General features: G+C 47.0%; 2 protein-coding genes across 4 annotated transcripts in view; both read left to right on the forward strand.

The window, feature by feature from the left end:
- The window catches only part of nadsyn1 (NAD synthetase 1), a 9,926-nt gene extending 6,503 nt beyond the window's left edge, over window positions 1-3,423 (forward strand). For 2 of the 3 annotated variants that reach the window (XM_019361679.2, XM_019361680.2), the window contains exons 11-21: window positions 1-43; window positions 107-155; window positions 243-345; window positions 615-783; window positions 872-1,007; window positions 1,131-1,237; window positions 1,310-1,441; window positions 1,582-1,651; window positions 2,379-2,507; window positions 2,586-2,762; window positions 2,867-3,423. The exon at window positions 1-43 is cut by the window's left edge and continues 82 nt beyond it. In XM_019361679.2, coding sequence (XP_019217224.1) covers window positions 1-43; window positions 107-155; window positions 243-345; window positions 615-783; window positions 872-1,007; window positions 1,131-1,237; window positions 1,310-1,441; window positions 1,582-1,651; window positions 2,379-2,507; window positions 2,586-2,762; window positions 2,867-2,902 — 1,151 coding nt within the window. In that variant the 3' untranslated portion in view covers window positions 2,903-3,423. Of the gene's footprint in view, window positions 44-106; window positions 156-242; window positions 346-614; window positions 784-871; window positions 1,008-1,130; window positions 1,238-1,309; window positions 1,442-1,581; window positions 1,652-2,378; window positions 2,508-2,585; window positions 2,763-2,866 lie in introns of those variants that run through there. The other variant, XR_003220743.1, reaches the window with a different exon arrangement.
- A 3,595-nt stretch (window positions 3,424-7,018) lies between these two features.
- Window positions 7,019-25,891, forward strand: tpcn2 (two pore segment channel 2; the record flags this gene model as incomplete). Its single annotated transcript, XM_003437517.4, has 25 exons — window positions 7,019-7,361; window positions 10,144-10,199; window positions 10,407-10,483; window positions 14,337-14,514; window positions 14,600-14,716; window positions 14,877-14,983; window positions 16,019-16,091; window positions 16,688-16,787; window positions 16,873-16,938; window positions 17,019-17,083; window positions 18,637-18,728; window positions 18,841-18,922; window positions 19,325-19,414; window positions 19,522-19,641; window positions 19,738-19,797; window positions 20,356-20,484; window positions 20,728-20,777; window positions 20,965-21,061; window positions 22,179-22,250; window positions 22,327-22,400; window positions 22,501-22,606; window positions 22,952-23,034; window positions 23,133-23,214; window positions 23,795-23,886; window positions 23,979-25,891. Coding segments are annotated over 25 exons (2,490 nt in total), but the record flags the coding sequence as incomplete, so codon positions are not given.
- Window positions 25,892-26,143: the final 252 nt, after the last annotated feature.

Below are 26,143 nucleotides of genomic sequence, written 5' to 3' on the forward strand. Positions count from 1 at the left end.
AGCCAATAGAATGGCACTTTCACACACCAGAGGAAGAGATCAGGTACGTTTAAATAAAGCTTTTGTGAAGCTCCCAGAGAGCCTCTCTTACAGCTGTTTGCTTCAGTTTAGGGCCGGCCTGCTGGCTGTGGGACTACCTGAGGAGGAGCGGCCAGGTGAGGAGGACAGGTGTGAGGTTATCTTTGGCAACATTAAGAAGTGTGTGGTTTGGGCCTCTGAGCTGTCTGCTCGTTTGTGTTCAGGCTGGTTTCCTGCTGCCTCTGAGCGGCGGCGTCGACAGCTCCTCCACCGCCTGCATCGTCCACTGCATGTGCGTGCTGCTGTGCCGGGCTGTCGAGGGCGGCAGTGAGTACCATCCGCTTCACCTCAGCTGCTTAAATGAAGAAAAATCTCATTCTCCTCTACAGATGCTGTTTATATGTTCTATTATAATATTAAATATTAACCTGTGCAGATCTTCAGTCGGAGCATTTTGAGCTGAGCGTTCAGAGTAAAGACAAATCTGAGGGTTTGCTGCTTTCAGGAGATAAACAGGAAGCATTTCTGTGGAGGAGCAGCTCCCAGGATGAGCCGAATGATGTAACTTCCTGCCTGCTGGTCTGTCTTCCTCTCAGACAGTCGGGTGCTGGAAGACGTCCGCAGGGTGGTCGGCGACGAGTCGTATCATCCGCAGGACCCGAAGGAGCTGTGCGCTCGCGTCTTCACCACCTGCTACATGGCGAGCGAAAACTCCTCCGAGGACACGCGCAACAGGGCCAGAGACCTGGCCAATCAGATCGGCAGGTAGGAAGCGGGTAGATCCATGGTTAAGACCACGACACCGAGAGGCTCACAAAAACAGTTCTGACTCATTCTGTCTCCTGGTTTGCAGCACGCACATGAATATTAACATAGACATGGCGGTGAAAGGCATTCTGGGTATCTTCTCGGCGGTTTCCGGACGGTGGCCTCAGTTTCGTGCGAGCGGGGGAAGTCGGAGAGAAAACCTGGCTCTCCAGAATGTGCAGGTCAGAAGCTGCAGATGTTTGTGGCGTGCAGCGCCTCTGACGGTTTAGCCGCAGCGTTCACGTAACGCCACCGTGACCCGGCTGAACTTTATCACAGTGTTCACTTCCTGTGTGTGTTCCCAGGCTCGGGTCAGGATGGTCCTGGCCTACCTGTTTGCCCAGCTCAGTCTGTGGGCTCGGGGCAGACCCGGGGGCCTGCTGGTGCTCGGCTCTGCTAACGTGGATGAGAGGTACGCGCCGCCGTGTTCGCTGTTAGTGCGACTCACGCAGCATATAGAATAACAGGGCCTCGTCCTGCTCAGCCTCACAGGTTATTTCACCAAATACGACTGCTCGAGCGCCGACATTAACCCAATCGGAGGCATCAGTAAGACGGACCTGAAGTGCTTCCTGCTGCACTGCGCCAAGCAGCTGCAGCTCACCGCTCTGAGAAGGTAAGGCCACGGGGGTCTGCGCCTCTGCAGCCCCCCGGCTGGAGCTGTGGTGTGCGTGCTTTCACACTGGAGTCATTTCTCAGAGACGCAGCATCTCATGTGGTTTTTCAGTTTGTCAGCGGTTTTGGTTTCCTCTGCAGCATCCTGGCAGCTCCGCCCACCGCCGAGCTCGAGCCGCTGACAGACGGGCGAGTTTCTCAGACTGATGAGGTGAGACACAGACAGGAACGGGCCCTCATCACTCTGAGACTTGTGATTAAGAATGAAATGAGTTTGTACGACAGATATGATTGTCAGGATGTTCCTGCACACAAACCGCAACCCACCAACTCTGCTGCTCCGCCCACAAATGCACTTTAATCACATCTCAGGAGAAACAGACGGGATTCCCACCAGGACAGGATTTATTCCTAGGAAGCATGTTTCTCCAAAATAATCCACCAAATACTAATTTGCTGTTAAACTGATCTCACACACATATTACTGCATATTATCAACATATCAGAGATGGAAATGTTTCAGACCTGCTCCCCATCAGAACCTCACCCTTCAGGCACAGCACAGGTCCAAAGCCCTGCAGGCGTCTTCATCCTGCTATATATATTATATTGTATATTTCCCAGCATGCCCCTCTGCTCATAGTGGAGAGTAAAATGACTGAGTGCAGCTGAAGTTCAGTCCACGATTTAACCACTTAAGAGTCCACTTTACTGTAACACTGTGAATATGAGCATGCAGTATGATGTAGAGGAGGGGCCCCTCTAACCGTCGGGCCCCCCGGCGAGCTGAAACCTCTGCGTACACAGGCGACAGGAAGCTAACTGCAGCTCACTGCTGACTGCAGGCGTCTTTATAAGGTCCAAAGATTTCAGCGCTGCTAGCCTCACGTCATGACTGTTATTAAAGACTGTTAGCGCTGTTTGTGCTCCCCCTGCAGGCCGACATGGGGATGACCTACTCTGAGTTGTCTGTGATCGGACGACTGAGGAAGATCTCCAAGTGCGGCCCCTTCAGTATGTTCTGTAAACTCATTCACACATGGAAGGACGCCCTCTCGCCCTCAGAGGTCAGTCTGAGTGGTCACAGGTATGAAGGTCGCGTCCCCAGCAGCCTAACCTGAAGTAAGCTTGTGGTTTTCCTTCAGGTGGCCCAAAAGGTGAAGCGCTTCTTCAGGATGTACTCGGTGAACCGCCACAAGATGACCACGGTCACGCCGTCCTACCACGCCGAGAGCTACAGTCCTGACGACAACCGCTTCGACCTCAGACCTTTCCTCTACAACGCAAGCTGGAGCTGGCAGTTCAGGTGCATCGACGACCAGGTAAGCATCATCGCGTTTCTCTCTCGGTCAGAGTGAGAAAAGATGATCAGAGGAGCGGCACGTTGATGAAGACGAACTGCGAGCAGGTGTTTCTGTTCTTCCAGGTGACCCAGATGGCTGCAAACAGGGCGAAGCATTAAGAAGCAGAGGTCATCAGTCCGTCGCGACTCCAACAACCACGAAGATGTCCCGCTTGATCAAAGCCGAAGACCATGAACGATGCTTTCCTGCTTTTCTGACCTCAGTGACATTGATAACAACTGTGGTCCCTTCAAACAATCATTTAAACAGACTATAAAATCAAACGCCTTAAACCTGCATTCTTTCAGGCGCCCAGCAGGGGGCGCTTCCTCTGCTAAGCCTCCTCGGCTGATCGTGAGCTCAGTGAACTCTTTAATGGTCTCAGGTGTGATTGAATCAAACATTGTGGAGATTGTCCATCGTTTATTTACAGTCTATGATCCAGACTACACACGCCTCTTCTTCTGCTTGTTTTTATCTCTTTATGCTTTATTGTGCAGTTTTCTTCATCTTCTTCATCACCTGATTATTTCTGATTCTGTCCTCCGTCTGCTTTGTTTTGATTTTGTTCTGTGTAAAATGTAAAGATACAGGATCATTTAAAGTGTCCACGTGTGAAATAAAAGCTCTCTTGATTTTGTTTTTTGTCCTGTATGTGCCGCAGTGAGAACACTGCATAAGAAATGACCTGTCAATCAAAGAGGCCACGCCCCAATTCATGCAAACTTTAAGCCTTAATACAATTTAAACAGGTGAGCAGTGTTGGTCAAGTTACTTGAAAAAAGTAATCAGTTGCTAATTACTGATTACTTCCCCCAAAAAGTAATCCCGTTACTTTACTGATTACTTATTTTCAAAAGTAATTAATTACTTAGTTACTTTTTAAAAACACAATTTACGACCTGAATAGGTAATAAAGCGATAGATCTTTCAGCCCAATTCTACTTTTTCTGCATAATTCATCATACAAAATGTAATCAAATGGAAACGTCTCTTTTTAAAACTTGTTTTATTAGTTTTAATCTTTTAACTTTATGCATCAAGCAAAAACTTAATTATATGCAACATTCTCTGACTGGAAGAAATTTGTTTAACATTTCAGCACATAAAATAAAATATTTTTTTGTGTTTACACTCACTCTTTCAAATAGATGCAAGTGAAACACAGCAGAAAATAAATAAAATCAAAGACTAGCGGTCCTGTTGCTCTATTTTCACCTGTAAAGCAGGACTGGGGTAGGCGGAGGTTTACCCTGGTGCAGGTGTGCTGCAGCGGTCAGTGGAAGAATCCGCGAGTTTCTCTGTGAATTTCCCATTACAGTCGTAGTACACTCGTGCTTGCTTGGAAGTTTAGGGGTTTTTTCGCTGTAAAAAGAAGTTTTCTTCCCACGCACAACGGACACTAATGTTTTTGTCACTTTTTATGGAATCAAACTCAAAGTAAGGTCAGTACTTCCACGCTTTAAACGCTGCATGCTACACTCTGTCCCGCACTCGATATATTATCCATTGTTGATCTGCAGACAGCTGTTGTCACGAACGTCGCACTCGCTTACGTCACTGTCATGAGACGTTCTCGCAAAAAATCACGGTTTTAGTAACGCAGTAACGCAGCGTTCCTACGTGAAAGTAACGGTAATCTAATTACTGTTTTTGCAATAGTAATCCCTTACATTACTCGTTACTTGAAAAAAGTAATCGGATTACAGTAACGCGTTACAAGTAACGCGTTACTGCCCATCTCTGCAGGTGAGTTATAGAAACATCCTCCTGCTCTGCAGTTGTTATGAAGGAGGAAATGATATCTACAGACCAAACCAGTCTGTGTCACAGTCGTCATGCCAGCAGGTTGCTGAAAATGTGAAAGCGCACAAACTGCGGCGAGGTTCTCGTCTCACCCTGAAGGCGTTCTTCATCATATCTACGTCCATATGTTCATACCTATGGCATGATGTGGATCAGATACAGGTGGTTGTGGGACAGCGTGGCCTGTCTGAGGGGACGAGGTATTTCCTAGGTCAGAGTAATCTGTCATGGTTCATTTTGGTATTTAAAGCTACACAATATTAGTCATTTCAAAATTACACTTACTAAAAAACTGAAAGTAGTGTCTTTAACTCGAATCAGTCTTTCACCATTTAGCTTAAGTCATGTGATAATAAGGTTAAAGTGTTTATGAAGAGGTCAGGTGGGGAAGGTCCTGTTAATCCTCACCTGTGTGAGAAATATCTGTATGGCTGCCATGTGTGGTCTGTCAAAACTGACCGAGAGCGATCCAGGGTTTACATCATAACGGACTCTGAGCGAGGCAGGGGGGCATTCAACACCACCAACGTTAAGGTGGAGATCCCAGAAACTTTCCTTACCTGGATGATCAAACGTGCATGAAGGCTTCACGTGGAGAGCAGCTCAGACTCGGTTCATTTTGTTCTCACACGTTTGTCTGCATGTAGGGAACTTCTTTAATGACATGAGTGACTGTTTCACATACAGCCATTAATGTGGTTTTAACAAAGGCTACATTATTAGCACTGTAGATTCCTTCGTTTCACCCTCGTGGAGTAATTCACGGTTCAAATACAGGATGCTGTTCATTTCTAAATGTACTGATGTTTGTGTTTGAAAGAGGAAAACTCCCCTTTTTACTAAAACCACACTGATGATTGGAGGACTGCAGAGAGCCGGCTCGCATCCATTCCCACAGCTCAGAGCTCGAGCTTACATGATATTTATTACCCATCATAAACTCAGGTGTTGTTATTTTCCTGACTCAGGCTTCTGAAACCTGGCACCTCCTCCTCTGAGCTCTCACCTTCCTTTTTTTCTGCCTTACAAAAAAATGAAGCATTTAAAAATTAAAGAGCAGCTCGTGGAGAAACTCCAAGAGCTCTGAGTTCGGTGTCTGAGGTGGAACCCGACATCCGGAGGTCGTTTCATCTTGACGTGACCTTTGACACTTTGTTGTAGTGCTTAAACTGTCATGCTCATTAGACTGTGGCGCTTTTATGACATGCTATTAATCTGTCTTTTGAACTCTCCTATAGTGCAGAAAAGAAGTCTCCATCATGGACTGTACATAAAAGATGGAAGCAACGCAAAGTCCTGTTTTAAAGTCTTAACGTGGGCGTGGCTGAACTGAACATCCACAGAGCAGTGACACAACATGGCCACGTCCTAAAAATGTGTCTTAATCTGTCCGTAATTTACTAAATGAATACTGTGTAAAGAAGCCTCGAAACTACTGTTTCCTGAGGCGAAAGCAGAAGTGATGTGAGTGCTGCAAATGAAGTCGAACAAAGCCAGGCTTCCTTGGTCTGCACCGGAACATCCAAGCCTAAGAGCCCAGCTTAAGAAGTTATCAACTTCCTGTTGAATGTGTTCTTGGCTTCTTTGTGTGGGTCATGTGACTCTTCTCCCATCAGAGACGTTATCTGATGATGATGTAATGGTGATTAAAATTCTCTAAAACACATAAAACTTGTTTTTCATCTCAGAAGGACAAATAAATATGATGAATACAAAGTAAAGATTACTGTTATCAGGATCATTTTCTGTGTTAGACGCAGGCCACATACAGCACGCTCTGATACTGTGGGCCGGACCGGTGCACCAACGTTTAAATACACATTTAGATGTCTGAACACGTCTCAGATACACGATGCAGAAATCTGACAGCACGACTCTTTGGGATGAAATAAGAAATAAAACAAACGTGTGGTCAGAGCTGCGATGCTGTAATTAGAAAACAGAAAGTGTCATTTTGTGTGGAATTAACTGTTTATGTATTACTTCATTACTAATGGTCATGCTGGGAGTCTTTACCAGCAAGAAAAGCTGAACAACCTATCAAAATGCATTTAAAGGTCCAAACATTTCGGCCCTCCTTCATATTTCCTGAAGCTGTCCAGTGGGCCGGGCTGGACTCCTTCCCGGGCGGATTTTGGCCCCTGGGCCTGATCTTTCACACCCCTGGTGTGGGCTCATGTAGCTGGATCAGATTAATAATCTCAGTGGTGCAGACTCATTCTGTGTTTGTGGTGAGAACGACTCCAACATTTGATTTGACCCAAATTCAACAGAAACGCCAGTTTTCCCTGTTGTCCCTGGTTAACGCCGTCACTATTTACAGTGTTTTCGTGTCTTCGTGTGACGTAACTGTGACGCTCACGTCCTTTTTCTCTGGGTGAGTTTATCTGTGTGGATTAATGACCTTGGTAAAGCACCCCTGACTTTTGTTGCTGACTTCCTGCTCCAGCAGCTCTGAGCACGTGACTCTGTGCTGTGGGTGGAGCTTGACTGGCGCAGGAGGAGGAGGAGGAGGACTTCCTCCCGCACGCTGCGCTGCTTTCTGTTTGAGCGCCTTCTTGTTGTTGTCCCGGAGTTTGGACGGACTCCGACACTCTGATCTGAGCCGTCACTCACCTGCCGGATGGAGACGGACAGCCTGCTGTCCGGCAGCCTGGACGAAGCCTCCGGGACTATGGCTCCAGGACCGGCTCGGAGCGCGGAGGGCCACGGGCAGCAGGAAGATGCCGTACTCGGTGTCCGGGGACTCGTGCACTGTGGACAGGGAGCCAGGTGAGCGGCTTTTAAGTTTTCAGGTGAGGCAGTGAGCTGGGAAAAGTTGCCATGTTGTGAGTACCGAGGGTCACCGGATCAGCCGATCAGCTGATTTACTCAGGTGAGCGCAGGCAGGTAGTTTTTTTTTTTTTTAGGCTCAGGTTGAACACACCCACAGCTTCAGAGTCAGAGCTTCCTCACACAGCAGTTTACAGGAGGGGTGTCAAACATGAGGCTCGGGGGCCAGAACTGGTCCATTGTCTCTGAACGCAGCGAAGGCGCCGATTACTTTTATTTATTATTTTAATCCAATCTTATTCCCGGTGTTTTGATGAGATGGCAGCGTTACTGACGAGTAAGTAAAACTCAAAGATGTGAAATGTTGTTGTTCCAGATGATGAACAACATCTGGAACAACTGAAACATGTGAAAGTACTTTTTAAAGTACACTGCTGTGGAAAAGTCCTGAGCCACCCCTGTTTTTAAAAGGTGCACAATTTATTGAAACGTGCAGACAAACATATTAGACAAAAAACAGAGTTTGTACGTTTCTAAAAAAGTGAATCTTTGGTGTGAGCAGCTTCATCCTTCAGCTCTCGGTCGTCTCTGTGAGGATCTCCAGGCTGAAGGACACTCACAGCTGTCCTTTGGATGTTTCCCACACTGAGTCAGTAATGCTGAGGTCTGAATGTGGATCAGACCTGGTCCTGCGAGTTTCACTCCAGCTCTTGTGTCATTTTCGTTCCTCAGCCCTTCCTCCCGTTTCCCTTCATTAAGAATGGTTTCCTGATAGCCGCCCGTCCACCGAGACAGTCCTGGCGAGGCTTCAGTGAACAGCAGACGATCAGCTGATGGTCCACATCAGCTCTCAGCTCCTGTGTTTCTTAAGCACATGCCTCTCAGACACTGTAGATAGATTTTATTAGGCCTCACACTTCTTCTGTCCTCCACGGTGCAGTTTTCTTAAACTTTTCAGTGTTTAGTGACTTAACAAATGAATAAAAACATCCCCTTGAAAATGGTCAAGTACAAGGACTGAGGATGAGGATGAGTGAAGAAGCAGCCAGTGTCCAAAGAAAGACCTTTAGAAATCTGGAGAGCTGTTGCTTACAGGACAGTCTGGCTCCTTATAAGCAAGAAATGGGAGGTGGCTCAAGACTTTTGCACAGTACTGCTGGGTTTTATTGGTTACTTAAGGTCAGATTGTCCTGTATGAGTCGGGCACCCCTGGTTTAAAGGCTTAAAGTCTGCCCTGTGTTCCCGTCTGTGGTTATTCTCTACATGTGATCATATCTGAACGTCCAGCCTGTTTCTGAGGTTCGGGTGAAGCTGAATGTGTCTGTGTGGGAGTCTCACATTGTTTTAGATGTTCCATAGAAACTAATGATATATTTACACAGATCTTTAGTCACTGTAATAATTAGGCAGCATAAGTTTTCACCAGTTATTAACTACTTTGTCTTTTCTTGCAATAAGTAATCCTTTGTTTCCTCTGACTTGCTGGTTATTCAGTGTTTGGTGACTGTCTGAGTGCTGGAGGAAAAAAGCAGTTCAGGTCATCAGTGAGTGACTCTGAACTGTGGCGTGTTTAAGAGAAACACAGAAGAAGAAGAGGCTAAATGACTCAGTGGATTCACTGATTGAGGAATCATCAGATTTTACATTTAAACTCAGATTTGACAGCAAAGCAACACAAAAATGCACCAAACGATCCTCACAGTAAACATCAGAAACACTCTGACGTAGCAGAGGGTGGAGTTCTCCGTTAATGTTAGCCAGAAGGCCGTCACACAGACGTGGAGGACGTTTAAGAAGAAACACACACCTGACTCACAGTCGCGTCTCAGTCTCATTAAACTCAATAAATCCTCCACCACCAAACCTGCAGACACTTCCTGTTTTTAGTTTATTTTTATTTCACTTCAAATGTTCAAAATATTGTTTTATTTTCTTTTTTCTAGGCTCAAATTTATATTTTCATGTTCAAATTGCTTCAATTCAAAAACTAGATTTCACAGAAACTCAAACTCGAATGACTTCAGTGGAGTTTTTTTCACACCTTGCTGCTGCTGCAGTGTGTGTGTGTGTGTGTGTGTGTGTGTGTGTGTGTGTGTGTGTGCGCGCGCGTGTGTCAGCAACCGTTTAAAGTGTTGTCCTGTCAGTGACACCCACCACAACCACCCCCAGTGACACATCCTGCTGTGATGCATCGATCAGCAGCAGTCGGTGTGTGTGTGTGTGTGTGTGTGAGTCATGTCTGTGTAAGTGCTGGATGGAAAGGTCAGAGTGGTTAAACTTGATCACCTGACAGCTGCTAAACTGTCGACTCTCTTTGCGTCTCCACATTATTTCTGAGTTTCTGTCCAAACCTGAACGTTCAGCACAAACGTGTCCGTCACAGGTTTGAGTCCAGAGTGACACATTCATCGGATTAGGCCAGAAGCTCCATGCAAACCTGAACCAGGTCTGACTGAAACTCTCACTGGGCTGGACACTTTGTTTCTGATGATGTTGATTTTTGTCCACAGGAAGTAAATGTTTCTCTGTGTTGTATTACACATAGACTGTATATAAAAGAAGGACACACGGGCCTTACTGACACCTGTTGGTGTCATTGGCACCATGTTTGTTTGTTAAAGGTGTACGTTTTCACTCTGGTATTAAATACGAAGCTCCTGTGCTTACTGCTGTGGTTCGGCTGCCCTCTCCGTGCTCCCCTCAGCCCAGCCGGGCCCCAAACTGTCTCCTCTATACTCTTCAGATCGTTATATTTCACTCTGTCTTTTCTCACCATCCACAGGTGACGAGGAACTCTACATCCAACAGGCTGTTGTGTTCCTCGAGGACGCCATAAAGGTGAGAGAAGGGAACTTTTTCTTTTTTCATCATGTTTGATGTTAGAGAGCCTTTGTAGGATCGTCCACTCTCATCCTCCTTCATGATTCCTGCACTGTGAGAGCTTCTGGAAAGAAAGCCTGCATGAAAGTATTGTCCCTATACTTATAGACAAACTAAAACACATATAGATTATTATTTGTACTGAAGTATTTTTCCTGCTTACAGTACCGCTCCATCAACCACCGAGTGGATGCCGGTTCCCTCCGCCTGTATCGATGGTACTACTCTGGGATAATCCAGTGGTAAGCAGCTCTGCGTCTAACTCAAACTCTGCCGGAGTTCATGGAGTTCAGAGCAACAGTAAAATGTGGAAATTGTGAGGAGAAAAAGCAGGAAAACTCTGACCTTTGACCTCTGACCTCTGTCCCTGCTGCATGCAGTCGTGGAGCTCCAGAAATTTACCATTTCAGTTATTTCCACACGGTAAATGCAAACTGTACTTTTCTTATTCAGGTAAGCTGAGACACTCACTGGAAACACCTGTTCAACTGCTCGTTAACACAGTTATCTAATCAGCCAATCACGTGGCACCTACTCAGTGCATTTAGGCGTGTTCGACACGGTGAAGACGACCTGCTGAAGTTCGAACTGAGCATCAGAATGATGCAGAGAGGGGATTTAAGGCAGCGGTCCCCAATCTTTCTGCGCCACAGACCAATTTAATGTCAGACAATATTTTGACAGACTGGCCTTTAAGGCGGATAAATACAACAAAATAAAATAAAACCACCGAGACACAAACTGTGGTGTTTCATAAATATAATGATAAATGCAAATTCACTGTGTAATTGTGTAACTTTATCAGCAGCGTCCTCCTGAAATGCACCAACAACACTGAGAGTAACATCCTCCTCTCTTCCCCATAATGCTCTCTGGTCGCTATGGTAACGTGTAAATATTTCTTTCAAAATAAGACGCACAACTACGAAGATCCTGGGAAACCGAGTTAACGATAAAAACCCTGAAAACCATCAATTTCACACCCGAGCCTGAACTCTCGCGGCCCGGTACCCACCCGTGGCCCGGGGGTTGGGGACCGCTGATGTAAGGCACTTTGAGACGGTGCAGAGTACACCGAACACACACGAGTCCTGCACTGCTTCTGCTGCATCGCTGTGACTGCACGAAACTGAACATGTACACATGATCTTACATGTTCGCTATAAGAAGCCCAAATTAAGAGAACCAAGGAGAATTAAATAATAACAGTTGTAGTGCTCAGTTATCCTCTAATATCTATTTGTATAGATTTCACAGCACGGTCGCTCATTCAAAAACAAGAATTTACACCAACCAGACATAACATTATGACCACCTGCCTAATATTGCGTCGGTCCCCCTGACCTGTGAGGCGTGGCCTCCGCTCCACCCCTGCAGGCATGCTGTGGTATCTGCTAGAGATGGACCGATCCGATATTACGTATCGGTATCGGTCCGATACTGACCTAAATTACTGGATCGGATATCGGAGAGAAATAAAAAATGTAATCGGATCCATTAAACATCACAAAAGCACCTCACAAAACTTGCGACATGGCGTAACTCAGCTCATAACCTTAGCACGTCGGAGCAGTGTGCGTCACGTGATAGAGCGGCTGTGGCGTGCGAGACCTCTCGGCGGTCTGGTTGAGCATTTGTAGCCTCGCTACCAAACCAGCATTTCATCTCCGAGGAAGTTATCCCAGAGAGAAGTAAAGCAAGTGTGTAAGTTCATCTCTGAATGTTTGTAAAGCGTTCCCATGTTAAGCTTAACAACCGATATATGGAGCGACTGCCTCTCTCCCTCCCTCTGCTGTTGATACTTCAATCATGAAACTGATCAATCATGAAACTGATCAATGATCAGCTGATCGGCTTTTCTGTCGAGTCCGTCTCTCTTCTTTGTTTTTGGCCCACTTTGCACCAGAAAGAGGAAACCAGCGGCTGAACAACAGCAGCACGTTTAAGCTTGATAAGCTGTTGTTAGAATGTATTTAATATTACTTTCTACACCAGGATCGTTTTCTACGTAGCTGACGGCTGGTAACTGTGCAGGGGCGGATCTAGCAAAGTGTAGCCAGGGGGGCCGATAGGGCATGAACAGGGAAGAGGGGGCACAAAGACATACTTTTCTTTCTTATTCTCATTTAAAATGTCTCGCTTTAATAAATAATTATCTGAATCTTACACCCAAAGTTTGAATCTGATGTAAAATGTATAGAAGTCCATTACTGTATATAGTAACTGTTAAGTCTAATATACCCTAGTAAGCTATAGTACTTTTTCCTTTGGGAAGGTACCATCTGTGCAGTCTGCAATTCTGTAGAAGAAAGATGTTGAATCTATTTAATTATTGTGGAAAAATAAATAATTTATTGTGAATTATTTTTACACGTGCATTAAATTAAAGTTGATTGCGTCGATTAAGCATCATGAGGTGGGGGGTGGGGGGTGGTTCCCTATTTTTTTTGCTGGGAGTTTGCAACCCTATTAGTTAGGTTGCTTAATATTTCTGCTAAGTACTCTTTAAAATACCAGAATAGGGAGGATGGTGTAGGTAGGTTTAAGTTTATTAGATTGATCAGTGTTGCTGAACTATGAAATATTTTGGGTGCAGTGTATTTTTTACATACAGGTATAACAGAATAGCTTTAGTGTTGTTGTTTATTTAAACTGGAGTATGAACTTATACAAAATGCAGCAAGATATTAAAAAAACAGTTTTATTGATTAAAAAACACACTATATCGGATTCATATCGGTATCGGCAGATATCCAAATTTATGATATCGGTATCGGACATAAAAAAGTGGTATCGTGCCATCTCTAGTATCTGCACCAACGTGTCAGCAGCAGGTCCTGTCAGTCCCTCTGTGAGGGGGGGGCTCTGTGGATCGGACTGTGTGTCCAGCACATCCCGATCACTCTGATAGATCCCGCCCCCCGCAGGCCGGGAACACAGAGCTGCAGGTTTGCAGATGCACTGACCCAAACTGTCAAACTGGCTTAAAGCCTTTTTTCTTCCTTTAACATCAACTTTGAGGACAAGATGTTCACCTGCTGCCTGATAGATCCCGCCCACTAACAGGTGAGAGGTTGACTCTCTTCACCTGTCAGTGCTCAGAATGTCTGATCGATGTGTTTTTTAACAAAGTCTCTCCATGTGTGAAAACACTGACATGAAACAGTCGACTTAGATGCTGCATCAGCTTCTCTTAACTTCCTGTTTTTCTGCACTCAGTAACTTTGGCACTGAGACCAACAAAGAGAGGCTGAATGGAAAAACATGTTCTGCTCTGTCTGCATTAAAATGACTTTAACAGTTATTAACAGAAATAACAGAGTTCATTTTTTGTGCCTTATAACCAGCTGCAGTTGTAGCTACAGTAAAACCTGCTCCTTATTTCCAGTGTCCCACAGTGTCCCACAGTGTCCCACAGTGTCCCACAGTTTCCCACAGTTTCCCACAGTGTCCCACAGTGTCCCACAGTGTCCCACAGTGTCCCACAGTTTCCCACAGTGTCCCACAGTGTCACAGACGTGTCCAGTGTGGCTCTGAGTGTCGTGGCTCTTTCCGTGGACACTGCTTTAAAAATAGCTGGGTCCTATTCTGAGCTGTGAGCGAGAGCGTCCAGACCTCAGATCAGTTTTCTGTGAGACACTTTAAAGAGTCACAGCGACAGTGACCTCGGGGGGGGGGCGGGGTTTACTATCATGGTTTTCATGTTTACAGGCGAAGCTGCTCCAGAACAGAAGTGTTCACATGTGGTCTCCTGACCAAATGTTAAAATAGAAAGTTAATCCAAAAAACGGAAAAATGAGGAAATCTCCCAATGAATGAGGCCATGTGGGAATATGGGAACCTGAGAACAGCTGCTGCTGATTGGTTAGCAGCCAACGTGATGTTTATTAAAAGTCAAAGATATGTTTCTGCTTCTCGCAGCCACAAATGAAGAACTTGTGCCGCCTGTAGTGCAACAGGCTGAGGATTTTAAAGCATGCTGATCATGTATGACCTGCTGCAGCTCCACCCAGCCTGATGGTGCAGGGTAGGAAGAGCGCTCGCAGTGTTTCTGTGGTACGAGTTTAAAGAGTCCTCCTCTCGCTCCGCCCTCAGGGGTTTGGGTCTGACCATTGCGGTGGTGCTGCTGCTGGCCTTCATGGAGCGCCCGTCCTCCTTCTCCATGTCCTCGGACCCCCGGCATCGCTCTCCAGCCTGGCAGCCTCCCTGCGGCCTCACCGAGAGCATCGAGATGATCTGCCTCATCATCCTCTCTGTAGACGTCGCTGTTAAGGTGAGCGGGGAAAACCCGGGAAAACACATTTAATCAGAGTAAACTTTCCCATCGATCCGGTTCTGGATGTGTTTTTTTCTCGCAGAGCTATTTGATTGGCTGGGAGGAGTTCAGGAAGAGCAAATGGCTGATTGGCTACACTGTGGTCATTTCGATCTCTGTCATCGACTGGGTGCTGTCCGTCAGCATGGTGTGTGATGAGGTGAGGATCAAATAGTCCAGGTTTGATTTTTCTGCTAAAACTGAAGAATGAAGAAGTACAGAAAGGTCAAAGGTCAGGGGACGTAAAAGTAAACCTGTCAAAATAAAATCCCGGGTTGATGGAGAATGGAGGTGCGTCTCTTCTTTCCTTTCTTCGTCAGAAACTGAGGGTGCGGCGGCTCCTGCGGCCGTTCTTCCTCCTGCAGAACTCCTCGCTCATGAAGAAGACGCTGAAGTGCATCAAGAGGACGCTGCCGGAGATCGCCAGGTATCCCAAACCTGTCGGACTGTTGGGACGTGCTCTGCTGTTCAGGAAGCACAACTCACCCACATCATTTGTGTCGTCGCGTTAAATCCAAACGGCAGTGGTGAGATGGAGAGAGTGTGAGCAAATCTCAAAGTCTCCTCTGACCATCGCAGAATACATGAAATGAAAGATTCAAAGAGGTTTTTTTGCTGGGCGTTAGCTGAATGTCAGGAATGAACCTCACCTGCTTCACCTGTGCGAGCTCTCGTTCAGACCGCCGGACCTCCTCCTGTGTTGTGAGGTCAGCCGGCACAGAGCGGCACACTGGTCGCTATTTTCTGTGATCTGTGCTGAAACTAGAATGAAACTCTCACTTGGTTTGTTATTTCTAATTTCACTTCTGACTCGTTGAATAAAAAAGCCACCACAGACTTCAGCGCACTCTCACTTCTCTCGCTGCTTCCTCAGACTGTGGCCGCAGGCTGCTCATCGATGGAAGCTGTTAGAGCCGCTGTTAGCAAAGCAGTGACCCTGACTCTAAAACGAATAAATGATTGCTCGCTTTTTGTTTTTTAAACCGGTACAGCTTCATTCTTGAAAACCATAAAACTGCTTCAGGACTTTTGCCTCCATCTTCCTCCTTTGAACAGATTTGGTGCTGTACGATTGGCCCACACAGCTGAGCTCTGCCTGCCCACTGACGACGCCCCTCAGTGGGCACGCAGGGAATCCTCAGTCTCAGACTACGTCTGTTATCATCCTGAAGATAAGATGACTAATCTCCACGTGATTAATACTGAGTTTATTATGAGGAAATATTTAAAAGAACGACACTGTCACCACAGTTCAGTGAACGAGATGACGGCGCGTTTGAATCGAGGCTGAGAAATCTTAAAGAATAAGAGCAGGTTCATCAGAATCATCATTAAGATTCAGAGCATCTCCCAATATAACGTTTAATAAGTGTGTCAGCTGATGATGATGATGAGCTTTAATCAGAGTTTAGGAGCAGCTGTGGGTTAAAGGTTAAACATTGTGTGTGTGATGTCTCCACAGTGTCATCCTGCTGCTGGCTCTACACCTCTGCCTCTTCACTATGATCGGCATGCTGCTGTTTGCTAAAAGTGAGGTGAGTTCAGGTGTTCATGAACACGCACTGTTAAACTGAACACACTGGCTTTGTACGGACATGTTATATATGTGTGTGTGTGTGTGTGTGTGTGTGTGTGTGTGTGGACACACACATTTGTTTAAATAAAAAATGACACTAACCTTACAGCAGCCATAATGCTAACCACATGTGCTCAGGATTTTTGAAATCATATCCCAAAACTGAAGCTCCGCCTTCTTTAACGGTCTGTTAGTGCAGTGACCTCACAGCAGCCATGTTATTGGTCACATGATGTCATTAAAATGCTCCAAAAGGCTCCAACAGCACAAACACGGTGCAGAGGTCCAGCTCAGGTGAAGCTAGCAGCTTCAGCCGCCTGTGTCACCATCCACCTGTCAGTCAAAGAGGCCACGCCCCTAATAATGCAAAATCCGTTTAAAGAGTTGAGTTACAGAAACATCCTCCCCCCGTACAGACATGATCCACAGAGAGCAAACAGTTTATTTCTGCTATGTCTATGGGACTGACTCACTGCTGCCTCTGCTGGACGTCAGAGGAACTGCGGGTTTGGTGTTGGTGTCGGTTCATCGCTCCATGTCTGTGTTTGTGCTCAGGACCCAAAGAAGAACGGCGAGTGGGAGTTACACTTCAGAAACCTGCCGAGCTCCCTGACCTCTCTGCTGGTGCTGCTCACCACAGCCAACAACCCTGATGGTACACGATCGGTCGCACGACAATCACGCCACAGTCACGCCACAGTTTAATGTTAATGTCATCATCTTTTTTTGCTGTGTCACAGTGATGATCCCCGCCTACTCCCTAAACAGAGGCTACGCCATCTTCTTCGTGGCCTTCAGCGTCATTGGTAAGCAGCCGTTATTTATTACGCCAGCATTGAGGTGTTTGACATGCAGGCTCAGAGGAATGTGTTCGTCGTCCCGGCAGGAACCTACTGTCTGATGAACCTACTGACAGCCATCATCTACAACCAGTTCAGGGGATATTTGCTGGTGAGTCACTCACACATGACTGAGCTCTTCCAGTCTTTGCTTCAAGGATTTATTTTGACTCAACACGCGGCAGCGGCTGCGCCAAGCTGGAAATGTGGGCGTGTCTACGAGCTGTGATGTCTGTTTTGTGTTGGAAACGGGGAAAAACAAGCCCAGAGCCTCATCGCGTGAGGTAATGCTCTCGTTACGAGAGGCGGATCACGTGGCACACGGACGATCCCACGTTAGAGCGAGCTCAGGCTGCTGACGCCTACATTTCCCACAATGCACAGCACAGTCTCACTGTGGTTTGTCAAGCACTTTTTAATCTGCTGATTCGTGCTCTTGGATTTTCCTTTTTATTCACAGAAACGTCTCGTTTGTATTAACGTGCGCCCCGACACCAGACCTCCGCTCGCCTGCCACGCTGAACCGCTCGTTTTCACACTTCGCTCGTGTTTTCTTCCACTGCTTCCTTTCGTGTTTACTCGTTCTTTCCTTCTTTGGTTTGTGCAGCAAACGGGACTCTGTAGGTTTGGGTCGGTGGTTCAAACTCAGTTTCAGTGACGACCGCACAGGAAACGAGAATCACATCAAGGGCCGCGCAGATCCATCGTTTATTCATTTGTCATGTCGAGTGTGGCTTTAACGGCCTTCACAGGTCTGCATGTGGACCGTCGTACGCCCACCTCACAACCACGTCAGCTCGGTAGCTGTGCAGGAAGTTTGATCTAAAATAATGAAAATGTCTGATCGTGTCATTTTCATACTTTTCATAGTTAAACTTCCTCCAACACCTGGAGATTTGATTTATTCCTCAGCCTGACAGGTTTGTGGTTCTGTTGTCACCCCACCGGGCGGGTGGTGGGCAGATTGAACACGGGGCCTCAACAGTGATGTCTCCTATGATTTTCAAACTGCATCTCCTAAAAACTCTCAGACCAGTTTAGTAATTCTGTGTTGTTCTTCTGGATTTGTCCCAGCTGAGGGTTCTGCGGCAGCACTGACCCATGACCCACATCATGTGGATTAAACACCAAAACCAGGATTTGTTTTATTCTGAATACGCGGCTCTGTCTGCACAGGTGCTGTAGGTGCACCATCGTGTAAGGTGACCTTACAGATGTTTGCAGTTTACGTCCTGCAGAATCACGTGGGGGAAATATGAATGTGCACCGAGTGAAGAAACAGGTTTTTTCATTTTTACTCATCAGTTTGTAAAAGTAATCTTGACTCGCTCGCTGTGAGTCACACGTCTGACTCCAGCGTCAAACAGAAACCAGCAGGAGGACAATCCCCCTCAGAGCCCCACACGAGCCAGTACTGCCACCTGCTGGAGGATTAGAGGCATCTCAGTGGATTTTAAAGCTGCAGGCCTTTAAGTCACCTCATCGCCCTGCAGAAACAGAGTGGCAGAAAAATCCCACAAAAGATCTCAGACATCCAGGGAAGTCTGCACGTTTGCTTTTTGATACCGAGTGTCCATGTTTGTCTAACATGCTCTGAGCTTCATGCTGCAGCAGAGTCGCAGTCAGAGATCTTCACAAAATCTTTCCGCTGGTGTTTTTGTCCAGATGTCGGTCCAAACGTCATTCCTCAGGAGACGACTCGGGATCCGGGCAGCTTTCCAGGTCCTCACCTGTCAGGGAGCCCGACGGGCCGCTGGGTAAGACTCCAACAAGCAGGTGCAGTGTTGTTGTCATCGCTTCAGAGGAAACGCTTCAATATGAGGAGTAATCTCACACACACACACACACACACACCTGTCTCTGTTTTAGGGAGCGCGTTCGTGTCGACGCTGTGCTGGAGGTGATGTCCAGGGTCAAGATGAAGAGATACTACAGAGCAGCCATCACTATGGTCAGAGCACACACACTCACACACACTCACACACACATGCAGACACACACTCACACACACAGAGGCAGTCTGTTCCTTATTTTATGCAGAAGAAGAAGAACCTTCACCTCCTTCTGTCAGCTGCTCCCTTTAGACCTCCCCACAGCAGCTCATCTGCTGCACCTCCTCCTGTCCCAGCATCCTCCTCTGTCACACCGACCCTCTGCATGTCCTCCTTCACTACATCCATGAACCTCCTCTGAGGTCTTCCTCTCCTCCTCCTGCCTGGCAGCTCCATCTTCGTCATTGTTCGTCTGACATATCCCCTCTCCCTCCTCTGCACATGTGCAAACCCTCTCAGCCTGTCTTCAGTTGGACCTCCTGAAAGCCTCTAACATAACTTCATGTATTGTTCCTCTTCAGGTAGCGCAGCAGTACGAAGACGTCGGCTTCATGGATCGAGAGCAGTTCACCAAGATTTTTGATGAACTCGATAAAGACTGCATCAAGGAGGTAGAACCGGGGCCACGGGCCCAGACATGTTCAGCGTTACATCTCTGTGACTGTGTCTGACTCTGTGTGTGTGTGTGTGTGTGTGTGTGTGTGTGTGTGTGTTTCAGCACCCTCCTCTGCCTCAGTACAGCTCTCCCACCCTGCAGAGACTCCAGCTGATCTTCAGTCACTACTATCTCATTTTGTTTGGAAACGCTGTGGCCCTGGCCAATGTTGTGTGTATATGTGTAAGTAACACACACATAGTCACACACACACACAGAGCGGGTCAGCCTGTTGTAACATCAACTGTGTGTGTGTGTGTGTGTGTGTGTGTGTTTCAGACTGTCCTGGTGTTGAACTCTGAAAAGTCCACAGAAGAGAGAGACAACTTCGTCTTGGAGGTGAAAACAGTCGCACTCACTGTGTAAATGTGCTGACTTAATGTAAGCGTCGTTAATGACATCATGTGACCAATAATATGGCTGCTGTGAGGTCACTGTACTAACAGCCCGCCCATGAAGGCGGAGCTCCAGTTTGGTGAAATTCTAAGATTTTATTTTGAAGGTTATTGGTTTGCATTAGCAAGTATGTGAGTGATGCTCACACGCAGCGCGTGGACGCTGAGGTCAGACTGTCGCTGTCACAAGGACCTGAAATCTTGTCTTGCTGCAGATTGTTTTGGATGCATGACTGCAGTAAACTCACTGACAGACATTTGCCTACATCGCAAAAGTCGACTTGTTATTAGCATTAATCTAAAACTGCATTTTTAAGGGACGCTAAGTTAGTAAAGTTACAGATACTGCAGGACTTTCATCACAGGGTCAGAGTTTGGACTTCCTCTTTAAAAAATGAGTTATTTAAAGAATTTCAAAGATTTTTGCACATCTGCAGACTTTTCTGCTCAAAGCCAAAATATCAGCAATGAGCTGATGTCACTCTCCCTGATCTCCCCTCAGATCATCAACCTGTGCTTCATCCTCTACTACCTGTTTGAAATGTGTGTGAAGATCTTTGCGTTCGGCTGGCAGGGCTACCTGTCCTACAGGAACAACATCTTCGACGGCTTCCTCACCGTCCTGTTGTTGGTAACCAAACTCGTCTGATTAACGTTCACCATCAAAGCTCAAGTCTTCATCTTTTTAAATCGAGTATTTGGCAGTTTGCCCGTCTGTTCTACAAATCTATGACATCACAGTAATATGATTGGTCAGTTTCATTAGTAACGACCCTGCAGGAACTACGCCGGACAGCATGTCGTGGTTCGGTTTGCAGTTGACCTGCAAAGTGTGAACTCTGGAGGGTCATTTGTGTCCCCTGCTTCCTTTCAGGCCCTGCAGATCACCATTTTTATCACCTACAGGCTTCCGTATTCTCAGTGGTGAGTTCATCTCTCTCTTTAATTCAGTTTTGTGCCTTTTGTGTGTTTCTGTGGGAGAAGTCCCACTCGAGTCCAGCGAATGAGTGAAAATCATCTCCAGCAGCTCACTTCATGTGTAAGACTTCACGTTTTACACCTGGAGCTTCAAAGACACGCGTGTTTTAAAAATGCTGACCTCTGACCGCAGGGAACCCTCCACTCACAGCGTCTCGCTGTGGGAGATGATCCGTCTGGTCAACCTGCTGATTGTTTTTCGCTTCCTGCGCATCATCCCGGACATCAAGGTACGATTACAGATTCAAACACGTCGTCTGTCAGAGTTAGACGAATCATATCCAAACACTGTTTTCACAGTTACAGAGAAAAAGTATATAAATGCTTTTATGTGTGACAGTCAGGTCAGGTTTATGTTTGTGAGTCAGCGCCGTCAGAAAGTGTCTCGCTGCTTCTTACATCACCTCCTGAAGGAGCGCCTCATCTCTGTTTCACCATCGAGCTTCATCTGCTTTTCAAAAAGTGAGAAAAATTCAATCCCAGCTGCAAAACGTTGGGACGCTTCCATAAACTCAGGTTTTATTAACAGTGGAACACAGAAAGCATAGAAACTGTTTTAACTAAGAAAATGTCCCATTCAGGAAAATATGAGCTCCTTTTGAATTTGCAGGCAGATTTGGAACAAAAACAGTTTGAGAGTCTGTCAGTGACGCTCCTCAGTCCTCCAGCTCATCGTAGTCCAAGGAGCTCGGAAACAAAAGCGTCTGGACTTCTTTAACTTTCTTAAAGACGTTTCATTCGAGAAGCTTCTTCAGTTCTAAGCAGCGATTGGTGGAGAGTCCCAGACTTAAGCCTTATAGGAGTGTCCCCAAGAGGGCCGTGGACCCCATATTGGTCCTCTACACCAAGGTGTGAAAGTGGGTGAAGGTCACAATCAGCCAAGGTTTTGGGTGAAACCTAGCCCCACCCTATCATGTGACTTACTGAGGTCACATGGCCCAGGGTGTGAGTGGGCGTGAAGGCGGCTGGGAAGGATCTCAGACTGGATTATAGATGGCAGACAGTTGGTGTCATAAGCCCCGCCCTCAGATGGTCGATCACAGTGGACATAGATGCTTCTTACACTTTCAAACCATCTGTCCTCTCTGTCCAACATGTGGACACTGGTTCGAGTCCACATGTTGGACAGAGAGGACAGTTTGAAAGAGTGAAAGAAGCGTCCATGTCCGCTGTGAACGACAGCAGTTTGAATGAACAACAGTTTTTAGCGAGTTATAATAATCCTTCTGCGTTCCTCACGCGGCAGCTTAAAACATGAACTTCCTGCACAGAGCCAATCAAAGAAAGGAAGCAAACACAGCGAATCACGCCCTCTCACTCAGTCTGTACGTTGCTCCTGTTCTGCAGCTCATGGCTCTGGTTGCCAGCACGCTGTTGGACCTGGTGAAGAACCTGCGAGCGTTCGCGGGGATCCTGGTGGTGAGTGATGTCAGCGTGTGTGGGTCAGCTGATGTGCTGTGAATCTAAAAGCTGCTGACGTGCTGTTTGCGTGCAGGTGGTGTACTACGTGTTTGCTGTGTTTGGGATCTGGCTCTTCGAGGGCGCCATTAAACCTCCTCCCGAGTCGAGGTAAGAAGTCGTCTGCACGGAGCGTCTGAGCACGCCGAGACGTAAACTGAGACGTGTTGATGAATACATTCTCGTGTCATTCTGTGTGTCTGCGTGTCAGTGTGCCGGCCAACACCTCCATGGAGAACATCACCTCGAACTTCAGCGTGGCGTGCGGCACCTACGAGCAGCTCGAGTATTGGCCCAACAACTTTGACGACTTTGGCGTGAGTCACACCTGGATGAGTACAGACGGCCTCTCACCTGAACCTGAAGTTCAGACCGAGCAGGAGTCGTTGAGTTTTTTGTTGTTCAGCGTCTCTGTCCTCGTGTACCTGCACCGTCAGATCCTCGGTTAGAGGATTTTTTATCTGATCGAGGATCTCTGAGGATTCTGGGACTTTTTCTGATTTTACTGCATTTCTAGCTTCCTCTGAACCGTCTTTGACTTTTTCTGTGTAAAAAAAGTTTTATTTCAGTAAGCCTGCTCACGGCTCAGTTAGAGGCTCTGGGATAAAATGGCGATTACTGAGAAACGTGCTGAAGCGTCTGTCCTCCGTCTCTCTGCTCAGGCTGCCATCATTTTACTCTACGACGTCATGATCGTCAACAACTGGCAGGCCTTCATCGACGCCTACAGCAGATACACCACAGAGTAAGAAACCGCACGGTTTAAGCTCAGCGGCTTGATTATGGTGGTTACTGCGAGGATGATGATGATGATGATGATGATGATGATGATTTGCTTCCCAGGTGGTCCAAGATCTACTTCGTGTGTTGGTGGCTCATCTCGTCGGTCATGTGGGTCAACTTGTTCGTGGCGCTCATCTTAGAGGTGAGAGACTCGCTCGATCGATGCAGGACAAGGTTTGAACTTCATCTTCATCAGAAAGAGGCGAGCTGGAGACAAAAGGACGCAACCTGAACCGGCGGCAGGAAGTGAGAGAGGGGCAGCTGAAAGTCTCAGGGGCGACTCGGCGTTCTTCTTAATCAGAAAGAGTTTTTAGGACATCCTGATAATAACGACATTGAAGTATATGAGCAGGAACCTGCGGCGTTCCCGACTGTGACACTTCTGTAAGAAAGCAAAACCTTCTCAGAAATGTCGGACATCCTCGCTTTTTCAGGTTGCTCAGATTACACGGCAGCAGGAATGTTAATATTCCTGTTTCGGAGTTCGGGAGAAACACGCCTGCAGGAGGTGTCGTAGTTTGTTTTAAACGAGCTTCTCCTCCTGGTGACGATCAGATTGATTCTTTCTAAATGTCTGAGGGCAGGTGTCCCCCTGTAATCTGCACCCACGCCGTGCACCGTGCACCGTGCACAGGCCGCTTTGTTGTGTCTTGTAAACATTTGTTTGGGTTTTTCCAGTTTTTTGCTTTGAGGGTCTGACGTGTGTCTTTCTGTCCTAACAGAACTTCATCTACAAGTGGGACCGCAGTCACAGCTGCTCTGTGATCGATGTGGAGAGGATCAGATATGAAACCTCGGTTCAGCTCATATTCAGGTGGGAATTTATTATTTATTGAATCTCAGTGCTATACTTGACAAACCTGAGTCCACGCTCACTGCCTGCCCGTGGGTCCCGTGTCTCTGCAGGGAGCAGGTCCAGGAGCCCACAGAGGAGGAGTTGGTGTGCCAGCTGCACCAGCATCCACACTTACAGCTGCAGTGGTGACGGCGGCGCATGCCGCAGCGCGGGCAGGGCGAGGCTCTTCTGCTAGTTCATTTTTAAGTTCCTGTAAAATATTAAATGCATAATGTCTGCTGAGTCCAGCGGGAATCACACTTCTGAGTATTTCCAAGTAAAACCCGGGCAGTGGAGTCCAGTCCTGTTCTGAGAAACACCTGGGTTCATTTAAATCAAACTGTGAAATCAGAAAAAGCTGCGGCCGCATTTAAAAGCTGCCAAAACAAACTGAAGTGTGAGCAGCTGCAGCTTTTAATTGGCCGACCAGAGCGCCGCTGAGCAGAGCTGAAACCACAAATCCAACGGCAGCGCGAGTCCTGTACATCAGATTTGCTCTGCAGACAAACAGCCAATCAAATCCAAGAACACCGTCTCATCAAACCGGCGCTGTAGCCTCCAGGAGACGGGTCTCCGTTCACTGCAGACTGAAACCATCTCACAGAGTCGCGTTACGCAGCACACACCAGCCTGACCGGCACACATTCACTCTGAGATTTACCTCAGACTGTTTGGTGTGAAATCCTCGCAGACGCTCGTAGGCTCAGGTCAGAAAGGTCACGTCAGGGAAACACAAAGGTTTAAAAAACGCACATTTGCTCTGCAGCGCTGTTCATTCATTGAGTTCAGGGCGGAGCCAGAGGCTGACACCTTTCACATGTAAGGATGATGAGATGTTAAAGTAAATCCATCACAGATCACTGCGGTTTCACAAAAACACGTCTTTTTACTCTTTCTGAGCCAAACATAAGACGGAGACATGTCTCCATCACTGCGAGACGCCGAGCAGACGGTAATGACTTCTGGGCTGATCTCTGCTGTGACTCCAGCCTTGTCTTCAGTGTGATGGAACTCGCTCAGTGGAAGCGGAGAAATAGTGCCAACACCCACGTTGCTGAGGAAGCGTGAACCTGTCCACGATGACAGGAAGCCATGTCCCCACGTGTGGACAGAAACATCAGTGCTCGGGTTTTTTCTTACATCTGTCAAACTGGATAAACAGCACTGCAGGCTGCGGGGAACACGTTTATTTAAAATCCTCTTAATCTGCAGATAGAGACACGAGCTGCAGGGACCGGCTCGTCCCGCAGGTCCGTGTTTCCTGACTTTCTTATAGATGCATGTGTCGTCTGTGGACACTCGCAGCCTGAGCTGCTGAAGCTTTCCTCACTTCCTGCTCTGACCTGGTCATCAGCAGCGACAAACACATCAGAGGAAAATGTTGCAGATCGGCTGGAGCTGAGTCGCCGCTGGGCGTCTGCCGCTCGGGTTCATCGAGACGTTTAACATAGAAACGCTGCCGTGTGCACAGGAAGGACATCACTGATGGTTTCTGATGCCCGAGCTGCAGCTGCAGCGTCGTTCTTTAGAGGTTTCCGCTTCATTCGACTTCATTCGGTTTCCCCTCATGTGAAGGACAAACTGTCCAGAAACCAGGAAACGCCTGAAAGCAGTGACCTGTTGGAGACTTTGTTTCGTCTGTCAGGAAATAAAAAACGTTTTTTTCTTGGAATGACACCAGATCTGATCTCTGCTGTGTTTCTGGCCCGAGGCCGAGCGTAGCAGAGCTTTCCATGAAACCTGATGTCAGACTTCCTGCTGATGGTCAGTAGGACACACGCAGCACGCCGAGGAACACACGGACATGCCTGTTCATGCTTTCTGCTGTATGTGGCGTTCAGGGCGTGCTGAGGCTTTAGACGAGCGTGTTCTGAGAGTTTAGTGGTGCAGGGCTGCTACCTCCAAGGGTAAAAAGGGAAAAACTCACTTTTTGTATGAATGTCCCAAAATCAGATTTAAAATAAATATTTTTCTGAAACTCAAAGACGTCTCTCGTGTCTCCGTTCACTCCATCAGCTCGCTGTAGTGTGCACTCTCTCCTAATGAAGTCCAGCTCAATATTTTTATGTCTTCTGAATCTTATGACACTTATAATAATAAGAATAATAAGAATAAGAATAATAATGGATTGCATTTATATAGCGCTTTTCGAGACCCTCAAAGCGCTTTACAATTACACTATTCATTCACTCTCACATTCACACACTGGTGGAGGCAGCTACAGTTGTAGCCACAG

This window comes from Oreochromis niloticus, linkage group LG1, assembly GCF_001858045.2.
Source record: "Oreochromis niloticus isolate F11D_XX linkage group LG1, O_niloticus_UMD_NMBU, whole genome shotgun sequence".
Classification (NCBI taxonomy): domain Eukaryota; kingdom Metazoa; phylum Chordata; class Actinopteri; order Cichliformes; family Cichlidae; genus Oreochromis; species Oreochromis niloticus.